Source organism: Symphodus melops (genome assembly GCF_947650265.1).
Source record: "Symphodus melops genome assembly, chromosome: 19".
In the NCBI taxonomy this organism is placed as follows: Eukaryota; Metazoa; Chordata; class Actinopteri; order Labriformes; family Labridae; genus Symphodus; species Symphodus melops.
The window spans coordinates 11,721,414-11,736,726 of NC_136709.1; the positions used below are offsets into that span (position 1 = coordinate 11,721,414).

Below are 15,313 nucleotides of genomic sequence, written 5' to 3' on the forward strand. Positions count from 1 at the left end.
CATTGCTCTGGTTTTGACTATTGGATGCTGCAGGCTCAGTGGTTTAAGGCCTTCATGCCAACACATCTATTGTCAGGGAAACAGTTCCCTCTTGTGGCTTCAGAGGGAACTACACCAAGTGCAGCGGCTCATGCTACGTCATTTTCTATGGTAAATATCCGGATGTAGCTGATAAGACATAACATGAAATGCATGTAAAATAAGACTTCAAGCAAAATGTGTTCCTTATCTCATAACATAGTGTGTTTGATAGATCAAAACAAAGAGCAAGTTTGGCTATCAAGCAGAGTGAGGAATGATGAAACACGCATGTAACTTAACATTACAGCTGAATGGAGTAGACAGCTGAAACATCATGAGTTCAAAAGGAGAACACTCACAAAAAAAGGACAAATTGATAAACTTTTCATGGCTGTAACATTTTCAGATGACCAAAAAAATAAATCAGACAACTAACTCAGATGTTTATTTTTAAAAAATATGTTTATTCTTTGCAAAGGAGACATTGGGAGCATCAGTGCGTTCTATGGCTTGTGTACAGAGTGCCTGTAAGAGACAAAATCATAGAACAAGCCCTTGGGTGAACTGAAGGCCCCACCCATGTTTACCGAGGAGGAATGTTTGAGGCAGCTACTCTGCAGCTGTTACAGAACATGGTCTAAAGCAAACGGGCACAGTGTTGGAGCTCATAGTGTTTGAGAGGAATGCTACTGTACATTATGGGGCTTAGTACTTGACCCTGCTTGGCAGTTACATAAAACTTGAAGAAAACAAGCCATTGAGAAATGCACTGTGGTTGGAGTGAAGCATAATGCTGCTGATGCATGTAAGAATGCTCAGCATGTTTCTCTTAGGAAGGAACTGAATCAGAAAAATGCTCAAACAGTCGAGGAGCCTGAAATCAAGGTGATCTCACCTCTCAAATGTCATATTAATGCAACCCTGAAGGAAATTTGAATATCTTAAAAACAATAGCCTCAACATCCCATAATTTAATGCTCACTATATTTCAAAAGGCAGGATTAATACCTTCAACTACCCCTTACATATGGGCACAGCCTGCTAAGCTAATATCACAGAAGAGTGCAGATTCGTCTCCGATTCTTAAGTTTCAGTTCATCTGCCGCTTTGTTTTGGACAACTTGACTCATCCACACACAATAGAACTTACTCAATTTGGCATGGTGTGCAAAAATGTCATTATTCCCATGCTGCTGGTTGCAATCAGCCTCGCCCGTAATCCAGAGTTGTCACCATTCCACCGTAGCAGCAGTTTGGGTTTAGGATTGTTTACAGAAACACTTTGGATCAGAGAAAGTGGACCTTACATCTCTTGTGTGGGGAGAGAACTGCTCCCTCCTTATATTTGGTATAATCTCTGGATGCTTCTGAGACTGTGCCCAGGTCTGACAGCGGAGAAATCATTGGATCAGACCCAGCGTGGGATAAAGCTAACAGCAGTGCAGATTTAAAAACAGTACGTGTGCATGTGTTTGTGTGTGTGGGGCAGAGGCACAGCTAGCCTCTGAACTAGCACGCAGGTGTGGTTGACTCATATAACAGTTTCCAAAGTGTTCTATCCCAAATCTTTAACAGCACAGCCATTTAGAAAGCAAGTTGTGTAACTGAAGCACCACGAGGAAGGAGAGCCAACGCGAATCAGCACATTCACCGTCACAACCCGACGAGGTCGCTTTCATTTCTGTGTCCTCCCTGGTCGCACTCTCTTTTTTTTGGTGGGTGGCGAGATCGTCAAAAAAAGGTTTCGATGCAGGGCGATTTGAGCGAAGCCTGAGGGCACCAAGAAATTCCTCACACACCCACAATCATACCATAATGCACACACTCCTAAACATCCTTACATATTGTGTTTTCAGGAGAAAAATATATTAACATTTGCATTACAAAATAGTACAAGGGCCTCATTGTAGTAAAATATGTCTTCTGTTCTGGGTACAAAACGGGAAGAAGAATCTGTGTGGGGTGTCTTAAGGATGCAAAACTATCTCTCCCTTCGTCTTTCGACAAAATATCTCAACTCATTTAAGGAAATACTCCCACAGTTTAATGGGATTTGAGGCACTGGATAATATCTCTTTGTATCTCTATACACAATAAGTCTTTGACTCTCCTTAGAGTTCATTCGAAAAAAAAAAAGAAAAAATCAAAGCCAAAACCAGAGAGCTGCACAAACCAGGAGTTATCAGGGTTTCACAGCGGGAAAGGCTGAGGGGGGAACACTTTGACCCCGAGTGTCTCCTGTCCTTTCTCCCTGCCAACAGTCCAGCTGTCTGGCTCTGCAAAGACTCAGGACAACCACTATTTGAAGAACAACCCCTCCGTCCCCTTTTCACTCCTAACAGAACCAATAAAACCTGCTTACTGTTTTCTGTTTCAGGGGGAACCAAACAATAAATTCCTTTTCTGCAGAGTTGTGATGCAAACCAAGCAGCCATTGTAGTTCTAAACAGCCCGGCGCTGCAGCCTTGTTAAAAGCAGTAGGGTGGCAGAACAGAGTAAGACAGTATTTCATTCCGGAGGAGCCAGGTTTCTTTGGTCCTGTGTGTCCCACATCTCTGTAACCCATAGAGACCATCAAACAGCCACGATTGGCCCTGAACAACCTGTAATGGCTCCCTGTTGTGCAGAATCCACAGTTTATGAACAGAACTTCTTCCTGTCAGCAGCTGGCTCACATGAACAAAAGAAATCACAAAATAATCCAAACAGTTTTCACAGCGTGTTGGCCTTCCCCGTCTCGTCTGCCGGACCCTTCGGCTCAGTCCACCGGGCCCTGGAAGATCAACTTGGAACAGCCCTGAGTCAGACTGAGCTGCGTGGCACAGAAAGGGCAGGCGGCGTGGAAGGCGTGCGTGCCGTGCGGTAGGGGGATCTCCGCCCAGTACTTGACCGACTTCTCCGAACACACGTGTCCGCACGGCACGAAGGCGTGCGTGGGCGCTCCGGTGTCCACGTAAAAGGCCGCCTCGCACCCAAGCCACAGCGGCACGTACGGCCCGACCACCCGACACATGGGACACTCGCGCTGGGCGTTGGCCTCGTGCTCCGAGCGGTGGCCCCAGTTGTGGTAGCCGTGCACGTGGCCGCAGGCCAGGTAGACCCACGGCTGCTTGTCCTCTAGGGAAGAGAGGGCGCGGCTGCGTTGCATGCTGGGGAAGGCGAGGGTGTTGAGACCTACGGGGCACTGAGGCCGCGCTGCGTTTATCTCCTGTCTCAGAGCCTCCAGGTGCTTTTGGGTGGGCGTGTGGAAGAGGCCTTCAGCCGTGCGCCACAGCAAAGTGGCTCCGCATAGATCCACCAGTGAGCCATCCAGCAGAATGTTATTCTCATTCTCAACCTGCAAATGAAGCCGCCGCACATTTAGCGTCTTTGCCAATGTAATTACTAAACAACATTATGTGCGTTTATATTGATAAAACAAACACAACTAATATCCCTCACACACTTCTGCTCTTGTGTGCATGAAGCTACTGACCAGTTTTCCCGGGGTCTGTGCCGAGCGCGTCTCTCTCAGCGTGTAAACATCCCCACAAACAGAGATCTCTCTCCAGACGCCAGGCTTCGACTCTTCTGTGAAGCCGCCTTTAGGATGCATCACCAGCACACCGTTCGTTGTGAGTCCGTCCATGTGACCATCCGGGTTCTTCCATTTAGCTGCTTTTTCCTGGAAGGGAAATGACGATGCAAACTGACATTTTTAAACAACGCCGGTCATAAAATAATGAGCATGCATCCAGTGCTAACTGATAGACGTAAAAGGCATGCGCAGGATTTATGCAGTGTTTGAGAGCAGGTTTAACATAGACAGTGTTCGTCCAGCATGGTGAAACAGTAATTACCCCGAGGAAGATGTTTTTGGAAGAATCGAAACCAGCTGCGTAGATGCGAGCCGTGAAGGGCGGGTTCCGCTCACAGACGACTCTGCAGGCGAAACGGGAGATGGTGCTCTGTGTGATGGGAGTCTCCTCGCCGTCCTGGCCTCCTGCTATAGTGTCAGTCACCACAAAGTCTATGGGACTCTCAGTGGAGCGCCCAATCTACAAAACAAAATCCCTTATTAATCCACTTCCTGCTACATTATTTTACAGCTCCTTCTCATGTATTGACAACCCTCTGGCACTTTGGAACTCCCTTTTCAACTTTTGACTGTTTTTGTTTCCCAGTCAGTTCGGCCTGTTTCAAGTTGCATTGTTGTAGCATTTAGCGACGTGTTGTGTGTTTAAGTGCGCGTGCGTGTGATGAAAATGCTGAGACAACCTATTTTCCAGCAAAAAGTCGAACCCCCCCCCCAAAAAAACTTCTGATTTATTGTTAAGTAGTCCACAGAGAGGATCCTAAAAATGTTCTCAAGCTGAACAAACAGAGGTAAAAATAAGCATTTCCCTTTTTCATTTCCTCTTTTTTTTTTTTTTTTTGAAGTTCAAATTGTCCAGAAGTCCTGTTGGTTGGATGGTTTCCATTTCTCTGTATGTTTGTGCCGTCGTTCTGTTCGCAGACAAACAGACGCACGATGGTGTTAAACGTGTGTACACAGTTCCAACCTTCCTGTGGTCATCGTCTCCATGCCGTACACTCATAGTGATGTAAAAGAGCAAACAACTCTTTGATAAAGGGTGAGAAAACACCAAACAAACACTAAGCGTCTGTCGGCTTATTAAAACCTTTTGATATTCTTCTTCGAAGTCCTATTTTAAAAAAATGAAATAAAAAAAGATTCAGAAGAATTAACTTATTATCTTTAGGAAAAAAATGGATGAATAATAAAAGCCCTAATCATCGAAACAGCAGCTTGCTAAAAAAAATCCTCAAACATAGATTCCTACCTTTTTTTTCATGTAAAATATTAAACAGGTTTTTGTTATTTTACCTGAAACATGTCCGTGTCTTTATCATGGCAGTACTCCACCACGACTGTCTGGTTCCGGGACAGTGTGTAGGAGATGCTGTGTTGGCCTTTACAGTTGACAGCCTGAAATATACGACATGTAAACAAGCCATTAGGACAGGATAGGATTTTGAACAGAACAGATGCATAGCTGTAGAAAGACACAAACAACAACACTCTGATTGTTTTGTCATCATCAAAGCATAAGTCATTCTTTCATCGCTGCTGACGGTAGAATAGATGTTTAAAAACATCTTCCCTGCTTATTGGAAAGAAATGCAGTTTGTCTATATTTAAAAAAAAAGATGACAACACTTCATTACATCGATTCCACAGCAGAACTGTCAGTGAGAGGATTTCTTCTCTTCACCTTAAAAGATCTGTGGCAGGAGTAAGTGGCAGAGGAGCAGCATGTTAAGTCACACTCCCATGACAGTGACTATAAATTGCCCACTGGCCGCCGTTAACACGAGCCCGCCCACCAGCTGAACTGTCTCAGTCGGTGCAGTGGCACACGATGGGTTAAAGCCAGTCAGACCCGGCTCCCATCAACATTTTACCACATGCCACTATCATCCGGCTCTAATCTGAGAATTCCATTTCCCAAACATGCCCCCCTCCTGCTCCTCTCCCTTTGTCACGTGTGAGAGGGGGAGAGAAAGTGGGTCATCAGCACCGCCACGCTCTGCTGTAACCTCAGAGACAGACGGGGGGGGACAAATGTCAGCGTCACATGCCGTCTTGTCTCGACTGCGCCGCTACAAACAAATGGCGCTCCACCTGTTCAACCCGCGAGAGAGCTTCACACACGCTCCGAAGCATGACCGCAGTTTTCTTTAATAAGCACAACTACACACGCCCGAAATGCAACACGCCCCTCCCCTCACTCGCAGGAAATAAAAATAAAGCCATCTGACCCCCTCTTGCCCCCCCGCACCCACCCCTCGCACGGAAGGTCAGTGTAAAGCCCAACGCATGGACACATGCGGCGATTGAGATCAAGCTAGGACACGAGAAAGCAGACGCATGATTTCAATAGAAGGTAAGCGGCGGCATCATGGGAGCTTTACATTATCTGTCATGAACACCAGAGTGTGCGCAGACACGTGAGCCTCCCCTCAGAATCTGAGCCACGGAGCAGTCTCGGTTCATCTGTACCACACGGTTACTCTGTGTGGGAGATGGAGCAGGCTGGGAAAAAAAAAAAAGAGAGAGAGAGAGAGAAAAAGGTGGTTGGGCTCACTTTACTGCTTACTAAAAAATATGGCTCCCTTCAAATCAAGATCACTACGCTGCTCCTCTCCAAGAATGGCTATTTTTGAGCTCGTGTACAGCTGGGTAGTGAGGGTCAGGTGGAACAAGGTCTTCCTCAGTTGACCCTCCTAATCTAAGGCCTGGTTAATGGATGCCAGAGAGGAGAAAGAGGAAGAACTAAATTTCCCATTTCTGAAACAGCCTCTGACTCATTTTCAAAACAGAACTGTGCTCAGTTGAGCTGTGCAGGAACGCTTCTGGTCAAACTATCTGAGAAACAGCCTCGCAGTTTAATTTAACTGAAAACATTTTTGCCATATTTCACCGACTCATGCTGCACAAAAACCTAACTCAAATGTTAGCTTCAAAGATGCTAAATCTGTGAAGAGGAAAAGCCTCTTCCATGGAAGTGCCTCCGAGCAGATCTCTGGAGTCAAGTTCCATAAGGTGAGAGTAACTTGAAGCAGAGGGCCTTCCGGCTAATTGAGCCAAACTCTCGACCACAAGTCAAGAAATATTGGCCTCGAAGAGGTGCAGCGGTAAGCACTGCGTCCTTTAGCTTGTTTAGCACTTTTGCTTTGGGAACCAAAGGCAGGAATGCAGAAGGCCGACATGTTATACTCGAAAGGGCAGTTTCTGGCAGGCACTCCTGAGTAAAGAAAAGCTATGAGCAGCTACAGTAATTGTACTGGAAAGTCAACATGTGGGCCTGCCAAAAGCAATGTAAAGGAGTTAGCGGCACACGCCATAAGCTACTGAAAGCAATGAGGGGAGAAAAAAAACCTTCTATTCTGAGAAAGATTTTTCTTTCAATACTTTCACGTTAAGATTATTGACATAATTCTTCACTGATCTCTGACCTATTCATGCGCTAACTTCTGCACTCCTTGTATATTTCGTACATTTTAATATACATCACCTTGCTTGCCTGTGGTGTGTTGAGGATGTGCACAGTGCTGGGCTTGACGCCGTTGGCTTTGGTCCTCCTGTAAAGCGCAAACCTGCTTTTCCTTCTACCTCTATCTCCATTGGGCAGGGAGCCATTGTACCTGTCAAAGAGGGAAAACACATGTTCAAGAAAAGGCCGACTTGAGATTAAAAACACAATTATTGACATCACATAGCAAGTACAAGCGCTTAGTTTTGTAAAGGAGCTTTGCCTACAATACATAGCTGCTAATCTAATCGACGTTATAAACAATGTAAGTGTTACCTTGGATACCGTCTCTTATTACATAATACTTCCTTGCACTTGTGAGTTCAGTGAACAAAGTCTGTGTAAACTGCAGCTGTTCTTTTGCTCGGTGTGCTGGGCTCGAGCAGGTTGTCCGGTTTGCTGTCACTTTGGGGACACACGGTCACGTGACTCACCCGACTCGAACACGTTTTTAAACATCCACACACAAAGTCCTAAGATCAAACATGGAGAGCGGAGCAAAAGTAGAGGAGCATTTGCTCTCTTTTTTCATGGGACTGAAATACCGGCCTTTGAGGGACCTCGTCTGCACAGCTCCTTGTGAGTGTAGGACAGGTCCTCTCGCTGTCCACCAGCTGGTTTCTACAGCTGGGACACCCCATGCTCTACTCCCTTCCAACACACAGACCTTCTGTCACCCACTTCCATGTAAGCACGGTGTGCTGAGCAGACACTCAGCGCGGCGGAAATCACTCTATCAGCAGCTTCACGACTTTGCATAACACTGCACATCACGAGCGACCACAAACCGCCACAGAATTCATCTCTGACAAATTCATCTCTTCGGCTGCAACGCCGAACGTAAACAGGAGCAGCGAGAAGCTCCTTCTGTTCCCTCCCCACCATCATCCAGAGCTATTCCACCTGTCCCGCGTCTCCACACGGTCGGCCAGGCGTGAAAAACACGGTGGACAGAGCTGGCCTGTACGACAAGCCGCCCCACAGAGAGCGAGAGAGGGAGGATATTGTGGACAAAACTAAAACTAATGCACTCACAGTGTGGGATCAAAATGGATCTCTCTCTACCCAAAACTCACTATTTCAGCTAATTAAAGAGTGAGCCGACTATCCCCGAATTTCCTCTGTCCTAGAAACTCCCAACCTAAAAAAGAGCAGCGAAGCTCCTATTCTGTTCAGGTTTCTAAATATGAGCGTAGTACCATCCAGCATGTTTCAGAATAAACCCTGTTTCAAAATAATGCCACATATGGCGAGTGAGTTCATGTTTAACTGATATTGAGATAATAATTATTAAACATAACTACTTATGGACCCAACAAACACACTTTGAGAAATAAGCAAGAAGTGAAAAAACACAACCACATAAAACTAGGGTAACAAATACATAGAAAATAAGTGTACTATGTTTTGAGCTTGAGGTGATGTACTCTCTAAGACTTGGAAACTTTTAACACGTTTACACGACAGAAAACAATACGAGCACATGAAATTTTAAACTCGATTAATTGCACTGAAGCTGTATTTAATCCATCAATAGGTTAACGACTATATTTTGTGCTTCCTCTGAGTCTTCAGAGTAAAAATATTAAATGAGTTGGAACAGGTTCTATAAAGTCTCTCCCCAACTAACTGTGTTAACTTGTTACTTGTTACTGTTGCACATTTACCCTCTAATAGGACGCCACTCGTTCCAGAGCTGCACTCAGCCGCCAACAGCACCTCCTACATCTCCTGCTAACATGAAAGACGAGTGTTTCCAGAATGAGGAGGAGATCTGCTGAGTTGTTACAGCCAACATTAGCATGACACAGAGGCATGATGGCCTTAAAGGGTCGCAGAGGTTACAGATGCTGCAAACTGAAACTACAGGCTATATTCCCTACACACACACACACAGCAGCGACCAGTCCGCTGCCTCACATTCAAGCTGTCACTGCTCCAACAATTCATCTGTCTGATATAACCTTGCACAAGAGAGTAGACCGCCTCTGCCTACACTGACGCTGTGTCACGGCGTGGAGGGCTATCACGTTTTGAGGGCTTCCCCCAGCCAATGATGGATCCATCTGGTGTATCCTTCATGGCCAGATATACTGTATATTCATTTAAACACCAACTTAAATGAGCTGGTGAACTTTCAAGCTGCTGAGTAACACAGCGCTGTTTTAATTGTAGCTAGTAGGTTTCAATGTAATCGAACAGCTAGCTACCAATACTCAAGTAAAGCAAATGGAGCCTCCACCGTTCAAATGTATCTGAAATAATTCAATAATTCACGTGACAGATGATTCAATCCCGTGCTGCTACTTAATGTTAGCTAATTCCAGTGTAGCTATCAAGGTTGCTAGGTGACAGGGAGGGCGGGGCCTAGGTAGGGAAGTTCTCTCTAGATCATTTCAGTTCAGCCTGAGTGGTCTACAGAGGATACTACGGTTGGATCCATGTAGGACGCTTCCCCTGAATGGAGACACAATTATGAACCCCATTGAAAACAAGGGGATACACCTCAAGGGGCTTATCCTAATACATATATAATAAATGTCATATATACTGTCATCATATGCAGGTCAGCTTCCTCAGATTCAGGCTGCCATGGTTCCAAGTATGTATCTGACTAAACATAACCTTGCACAAGACATAGCATAGCAGCAGCTCCGCCTGACCTTGTTGAGCAGTTGAGGAACAAGTGGGGATATCTCTTCTTCTTGCATCACATCTCAAGAATCAATGTCAGTTTGTACCACAGATTTTCCCGAGCTGATTTGTACACTTCCTCTCCGTGAGTGGTTCTTCATGGAGAAATGTACAGAGGTCAGTCAATAGGCCTAGTCTCTGAGCCACAATGGACAGAGGAAGCTGAGGAGAAGCAAAGGCTGGGTCCTGATCAATCCCTCCTTTCATTTCCAGGATCCCCACGCAGCCCCCTCTCCCCCCCCCCCTCACTGACCAGCACCGAGCCAACACACCCAGGCAGGGAGAAGAGATGGGGGGGCAGCCATGCAAGTAATAAGAGCCACCACGGTCATGACAACAAACCGCGGAGGGAACTGCTGCTCAAACAAGCTTTGTTCCGTGCTGTCAGCTATCTTGTCTACCATCAGTTTTATCAATGGGATGTGATGTCATGGTAGTGATTATACACCCGTCACATCTGATTCAAATATGTGTCTTTATGTCAGGGGAGAGAACAAAAGTGTCAGCTTCAAACACACCACATGTTCAGCCCAGGGTAATGAGCAGTCAGCACTTTTTGTCCCTTATAATAAGCAGTATGGCAGTGAGTGGATGGGTGAAGGGCATGGGACAAAACCACACTGGGAAATTCTCGCTGCACTAACACCTCGATACGTTTCATTTCAAGCTTAAATAACTCCCATATGAGCCGCAGTACTGACCAGACTCCAATAAGTGATGACACAGCAGGTGTTTTTCATCATGGGTGGAAGCTTTTTTCCTCCTTTACAAATATAAACACGCGTGTTTAAAACAACAACTGGCAGCAGTTTCTCTTGGAAAGTGCTTCTTAAATAGTTCTAACACAAACAAAAACAAACAGCAACCAGGTTTAACTGACTGATAGTATAACACATGATTCAGAAGTTGATTCTTACCGTAACAGATTAGGCTGGATACTGTTAGAAATTTTGCAATCTGCCAATACGATTTCAGTATGGATGATAAATCAGTTCAAACTTAAAGCTTTTTTATCTTTAATAAAAGGAAACCAACGCTCTTGAATGTTGAGTTGTCTCAACATAATTCGTTTACTTTGACTTACAATACACAATAGTAAAAACCCTTCAGACCTATTTCTTATTTGATGCCAACTTTCATCACTTGACAGTAGATCAGAAACCAACAATAAAAGAACGGATGAGTTCATTTCTGCTGTTGAACATGGTCAGGTCATTGGTGTCAGCTTCTCGGTTAGAAGACTGTTCTGCTTTCTCTGTGATACAGTTATTGCAAAACGAGTATCCTTGGATTTTTGTATGTCGGGTTCTACAGCTTCAGTAGACCTCTGCCTCCATTGCAGCCCTAATGAACAGTTGTCCTCATTATGTACCATGAACATTTCTGGTTTTTATCAAAAAATGTAGATATTCAGTTATTTGGTACTGAAACACTGCCAACAATGAAGGTTGTTTAAAATAAAAGTGAATGAAAGAAGCTAACAGTATGACAATGTGTACCATGTGAGTGTAATATTAAAAGTTATAGTATAAAACTGCAGACTTATCTGGGGTAAGTATCCTTTTCTATGAGCTGCAAGTATCATGTCATTTAAATGTTGTAAATGAATTGGCTTGAATCTATTAAGCAGCAAGTTATTATTGTTTGAGAGCTTTGAAAGTCACTTGAATTTGCAAGTGTGTGATTTGCTAGACTAGCCTCCAGTTTCTTCTGTCTTTTCCTTTTCATCATGTATTATATCCTGATACAGGTAGAAATCGCGATATAAACCGTGGGTCCCTAACAAGCCGGGTCACTGTGAAAGCCCCCTACCTGAACATGCATTGGGGGAAAGGGGTCTGAAGAATGCAAAGAAATCAACTTTGAGTGATGGGATAGGCCAGCTGTATGCAACAATATTTGGCATCTTGGGAACAATACAAAAACATGGCCTTCAGGCTCTGTGCGTGACCACAGAAGTTGAGATAGTATCGAAAATAGAAGGAACCCTAGGGACTGGGGGAGGGGACCATAACCACTTCCGAATTCCTAAAACCCCATGAATCCCACCTTAAGGTAGGAACGAGCACTTGGGCCAGGAGTAGCCAGGATTTATTCCGACCAGTTTTCCTGGGCGTATTTATTTGGTAGCATCGGTTTCTATGAACACAAATCAGTAAGGTTGATTTCTCAATCCATAAGGGAATAAAACACCAAAAACAACTCAGGAAAAAAAACCTATAATGTACACATTTCTGACTGCGCACGTGTCTGATTAGAGCAGTAACGTGAGTGCGTGAATTCCAACTGAGCTTGACGTTATTTTCCTGGAAACATCTAGAGATTTGGTCGTTGTTGCTCTGTGTCAAAAACGGGTTTCTAAAAAAGGTCCACATCGCATCTATTTTTAACAGCTACATGAAGTACAGTCACGTCGCCAAGTTAGCTAAGTGGAAGCCCTCGTCGGGAAACTTCCTCAAGATGAATACTCGCTATCAGTCAACGCGTTATAATCTCTAAACTAATATTACCCCCAAATGATATATAAGCAGGGCTGAACTTACCCGAGCACCACCAGTTCCCCGTATTTCACAGGGTCTTTAGACGGGGCGCAGTGCTCCTCCTGGCTTGAAGAAAACATGAGGCTTCACTGTGTTAACGTTAGCTATACAGTAATAACAACGGCTCAAAAAAACCACAAGCTGCCTTCAAAATACACGAAAGGCTTTAATTGCATATCATTTGTCCAGCTGCACATATATCGGTGCCCAGAACTATCCAGTTTTCTATAAATAAAGTGGTTTCAAACTTCTTTACCGTGACATGGCAAACCGTAACTTACTTGGCGGTTGAATCCGCTCTGAAGCAGATACAAAAACAGCGAGCAGCAGGGCCGGACTGTACCATTAGCTTGTTCCGCTACTTTGTGAAGGGGGGAAGCATTCAAATTGCTGTGTTTAAAGTACAGTTTTGCCCTATTTTGTTAAATATACTAGTGGCGGTTTATATATATATATTTAAAACTAAGAATTATTTTGCATTGGCTTTATTCTGAAAACGACAATATCCTAATTAAAGCAAAACTACTTCTTTTAGCCCCCTTACAAGGTCCATTGATCGCATCCTGTGTTATGTAAACAAAGAGTACAATCTGGGGATTCTTAAAGGGATAATACTTTTTCTGATGTGTTCTTAAAGTTTCCACTGTCCACACCTTAATGATATAAGGGTTTACCGTATAGTCTTAAGGTTTTACACACTTTATTATCGAAACGTGTGATGTTTTTGCTGGGACATATATCGAATAATCTTCTTTTTTTTTTTTAAAGTTGACTACTTCTAATAAAGTTGCAAAGGCCTGGGTGAGAATTTGAAAGATTTGTCAGCAAAAAGTAGGTCACGCTCATGGTGAACATAATCATTCCGGTAAATGTCCTTTCTGAGATAAGAAGCAGTGAATGAGAGGATGGTGAAATCAGATTTACTTGTTTTATTGCCACCCCTTTGGCCCTCTTAAGAACTTTATTTGATTATGTCCTTGTTGTAGTAAGCAACTGCATGTAACTAATTATATAACTTAACATCACTTTCTATCTACATGAATTGAAATCTTATTTCTAAAATAACAATGTTTATTTCATTGTTGGATTTTATTGACCTGCTCCTTATTTTTTCTTTTTCTTTGGTTGCAGCCCTACAGGTCTGTTGATTTATTTATGTAATATCCTATAAATCCCATGGTCCATGTGAGATTATGCAAATCCATCTAATAATGCCACCAAGGCCTAGTCATTTGCTTAATTGCTTTTTCTGAGAATGCCTCACAGACTGTAACCAAATGTCTACACCTCATGTGAGGACGTCCTGATCTTCTCAACCTCAAATGTAGTCCCTCTCCCTATCCCACATGTCCAGTTGTTCTCACGTCTTTATGTTATAAATGTGTCTCTTCAACTTTGTCTGGCAGTCTCATCAACATTTTATTGCCCCTTTCTTGTTTTTACAAGAACCACCGTAGCTGGGGGTGCCCCCTTCAGTGATCCCATTGCCTCTGCAATTATGGCCTTCTGTTTGAACTAGTGTTAAGTTTCAAACTGCAATAACACTTGACACAAAAACAAAAGGTAGTGGGGGGTCAATGGGGCCCATGAAGAGTCCAACCTCCCTGCCCTTACAAAAAAACACAAAACTATTCAGTACAAAAAAAAGTACAATACACCATACAAGTCCATGGCATTTTTTGTTTCTGTTTTAAGTTGCACATATTTGTCCATTAATAGTACAGTGGAGTAAACTTCAGCTTCTTCTGCAATTCTGCATGAGGATCAGGCTGCATTAGGCCTGTAACTACAGGCCTGGGGGCTGGCCTTAAAGCTGTTGGAATAATGAATGTTTACAGCTCTTTTGTGCTACCGTCTCTTTCCGTTTGCTTTCATCCATTGGGCATTGTCTGTGTAAAAGAGCACTACAGTCTTTTCAGTGTTTCTCTGACTCACCCTCCTGTGTGCACATGCACACACACACACACACTAGATTTGGGGGGTGGTGGGAATCAAAGGCTCCCTAGCACATACCACACTGATGGAGAGCAGATGCAGGGAGTGGGTTGCTTTGCTAAAGTTGCGCTGGCGTATTGTGAGTGCAAATCTATGTTTAGGAGGAGTCAAATGTTACCAGGCAAGAAGCGTGCAGAGCAGAGGCATACTGCAACAAGCTCAATTGTGCAACTGAGACTAAACACTGCAAGCCATGATGACATAGGAAAGACAAATCTCCCATTAACTTCGTTGCAGGCTTTACACATCAGACTTTTAATGGAAGTCATGAGACTTTCAGCAAACGTCTGAAGAGTGTTACCTCAGGCTGGTTTCTCCCACTAATTTTAGGCTTTTGTTGTACTTCCCACAAAATATGGCACATCAGGCAACTCTATCCGAAAGTGACAGAACTGCGGGATATTCCTCCTTATAAATCTGTCAGTTTGAAGAAAAAAAAAAGTCACATTATGAAATGTATTGTAAGGCGCATATTACATTTTACACCCATGAATGTATTTCAGAAATCACTACACAGTGAACTACATACATAAAGGACAACTGCAGCCTCCAGCAGTAAGCTGCAAAAGGCGTTCCCTCATCGAGCTTATGACGAGTATGTTGAAGATATAGTGGCGCCTGTTTCGCCGCGAGGTTTCCATGAAGGTAAAAGCCAGATCTCCAATCAGCTGACTGCAGCATGACAGTGTGGGAGAATTTGAGGAATGTGCTGATCCCATGTTGCATGCACCCCTGACCTGACCCCCGCCCTACCCCAACACAACAGTCCCGTTGTTTAAAAGGCCTTTGAAAGTGCAAAAGATGACATCAAGATCATGAAAAACAACCTGTATTAATAACATAGAACGCTTGTAGTGATAGCTAAAAGTAAACAAAAGTGATGACATCACCACCAAGTGACCACGTCAGAGATTGTTTTTCAAACATTACTGGCATGTCAGATTTGTACTTGGTAAACTTTTGATTTACTGCAGCCGTCTTCCTACC

At 43.9% G+C, this 15,313-nt stretch overlaps 1 protein-coding gene across 1 annotated transcript; it reads right to left on the reverse strand.

Moving 5' to 3' along the window:
• Positions 1 to 464: 464 nt before the first annotated feature.
• On the reverse strand, positions 465 to 12,702 carry peli2 (pellino E3 ubiquitin protein ligase family member 2). Its single transcript, XM_079370377.1, has 7 exons — positions 12,613 to 12,702; positions 12,335 to 12,397; positions 7,080 to 7,209; positions 4,889 to 4,990; positions 3,861 to 4,058; positions 3,497 to 3,685; positions 465 to 3,358 (listed from the first exon to the last, which is right to left on the reverse strand). Exons 1-7 carry the CDS (start codon positions 12,675 to 12,677, stop codon positions 2,780 to 2,782), a joined length of 1,326 nt encoding a protein of 441 aa, XP_079226503.1. The 5' UTR covers positions 12,678 to 12,702; the 3' UTR covers positions 465 to 2,779.
• Positions 12,703 to 15,313: the final 2,611 nt, after the last annotated feature.

Bases quoted from the DNA above. Each gene is read 5' to 3' on its own strand.
- peli2 (XM_079370377.1), bottom strand. From the start codon at position 12,677: ATGGTACAGTCCGGCCCTGCTGCTCGCTGTTTTTGTATCTGCTTCAGA. The intron at 12,398-12,612 runs GTAAGTTACGGT...GTTTTCTTCAAG, and splicing joins AGAGCGGATTCAACCGCCAA to CCAGGAGGAGCACTGCGCCC. The intron at 7,210-12,334 runs GTAAGTTCAGCC...CCTCTTTGACAG, and splicing joins GGGGAACTGGTGGTGCTCGG to GTACAATGGCTCCCTGCCCA.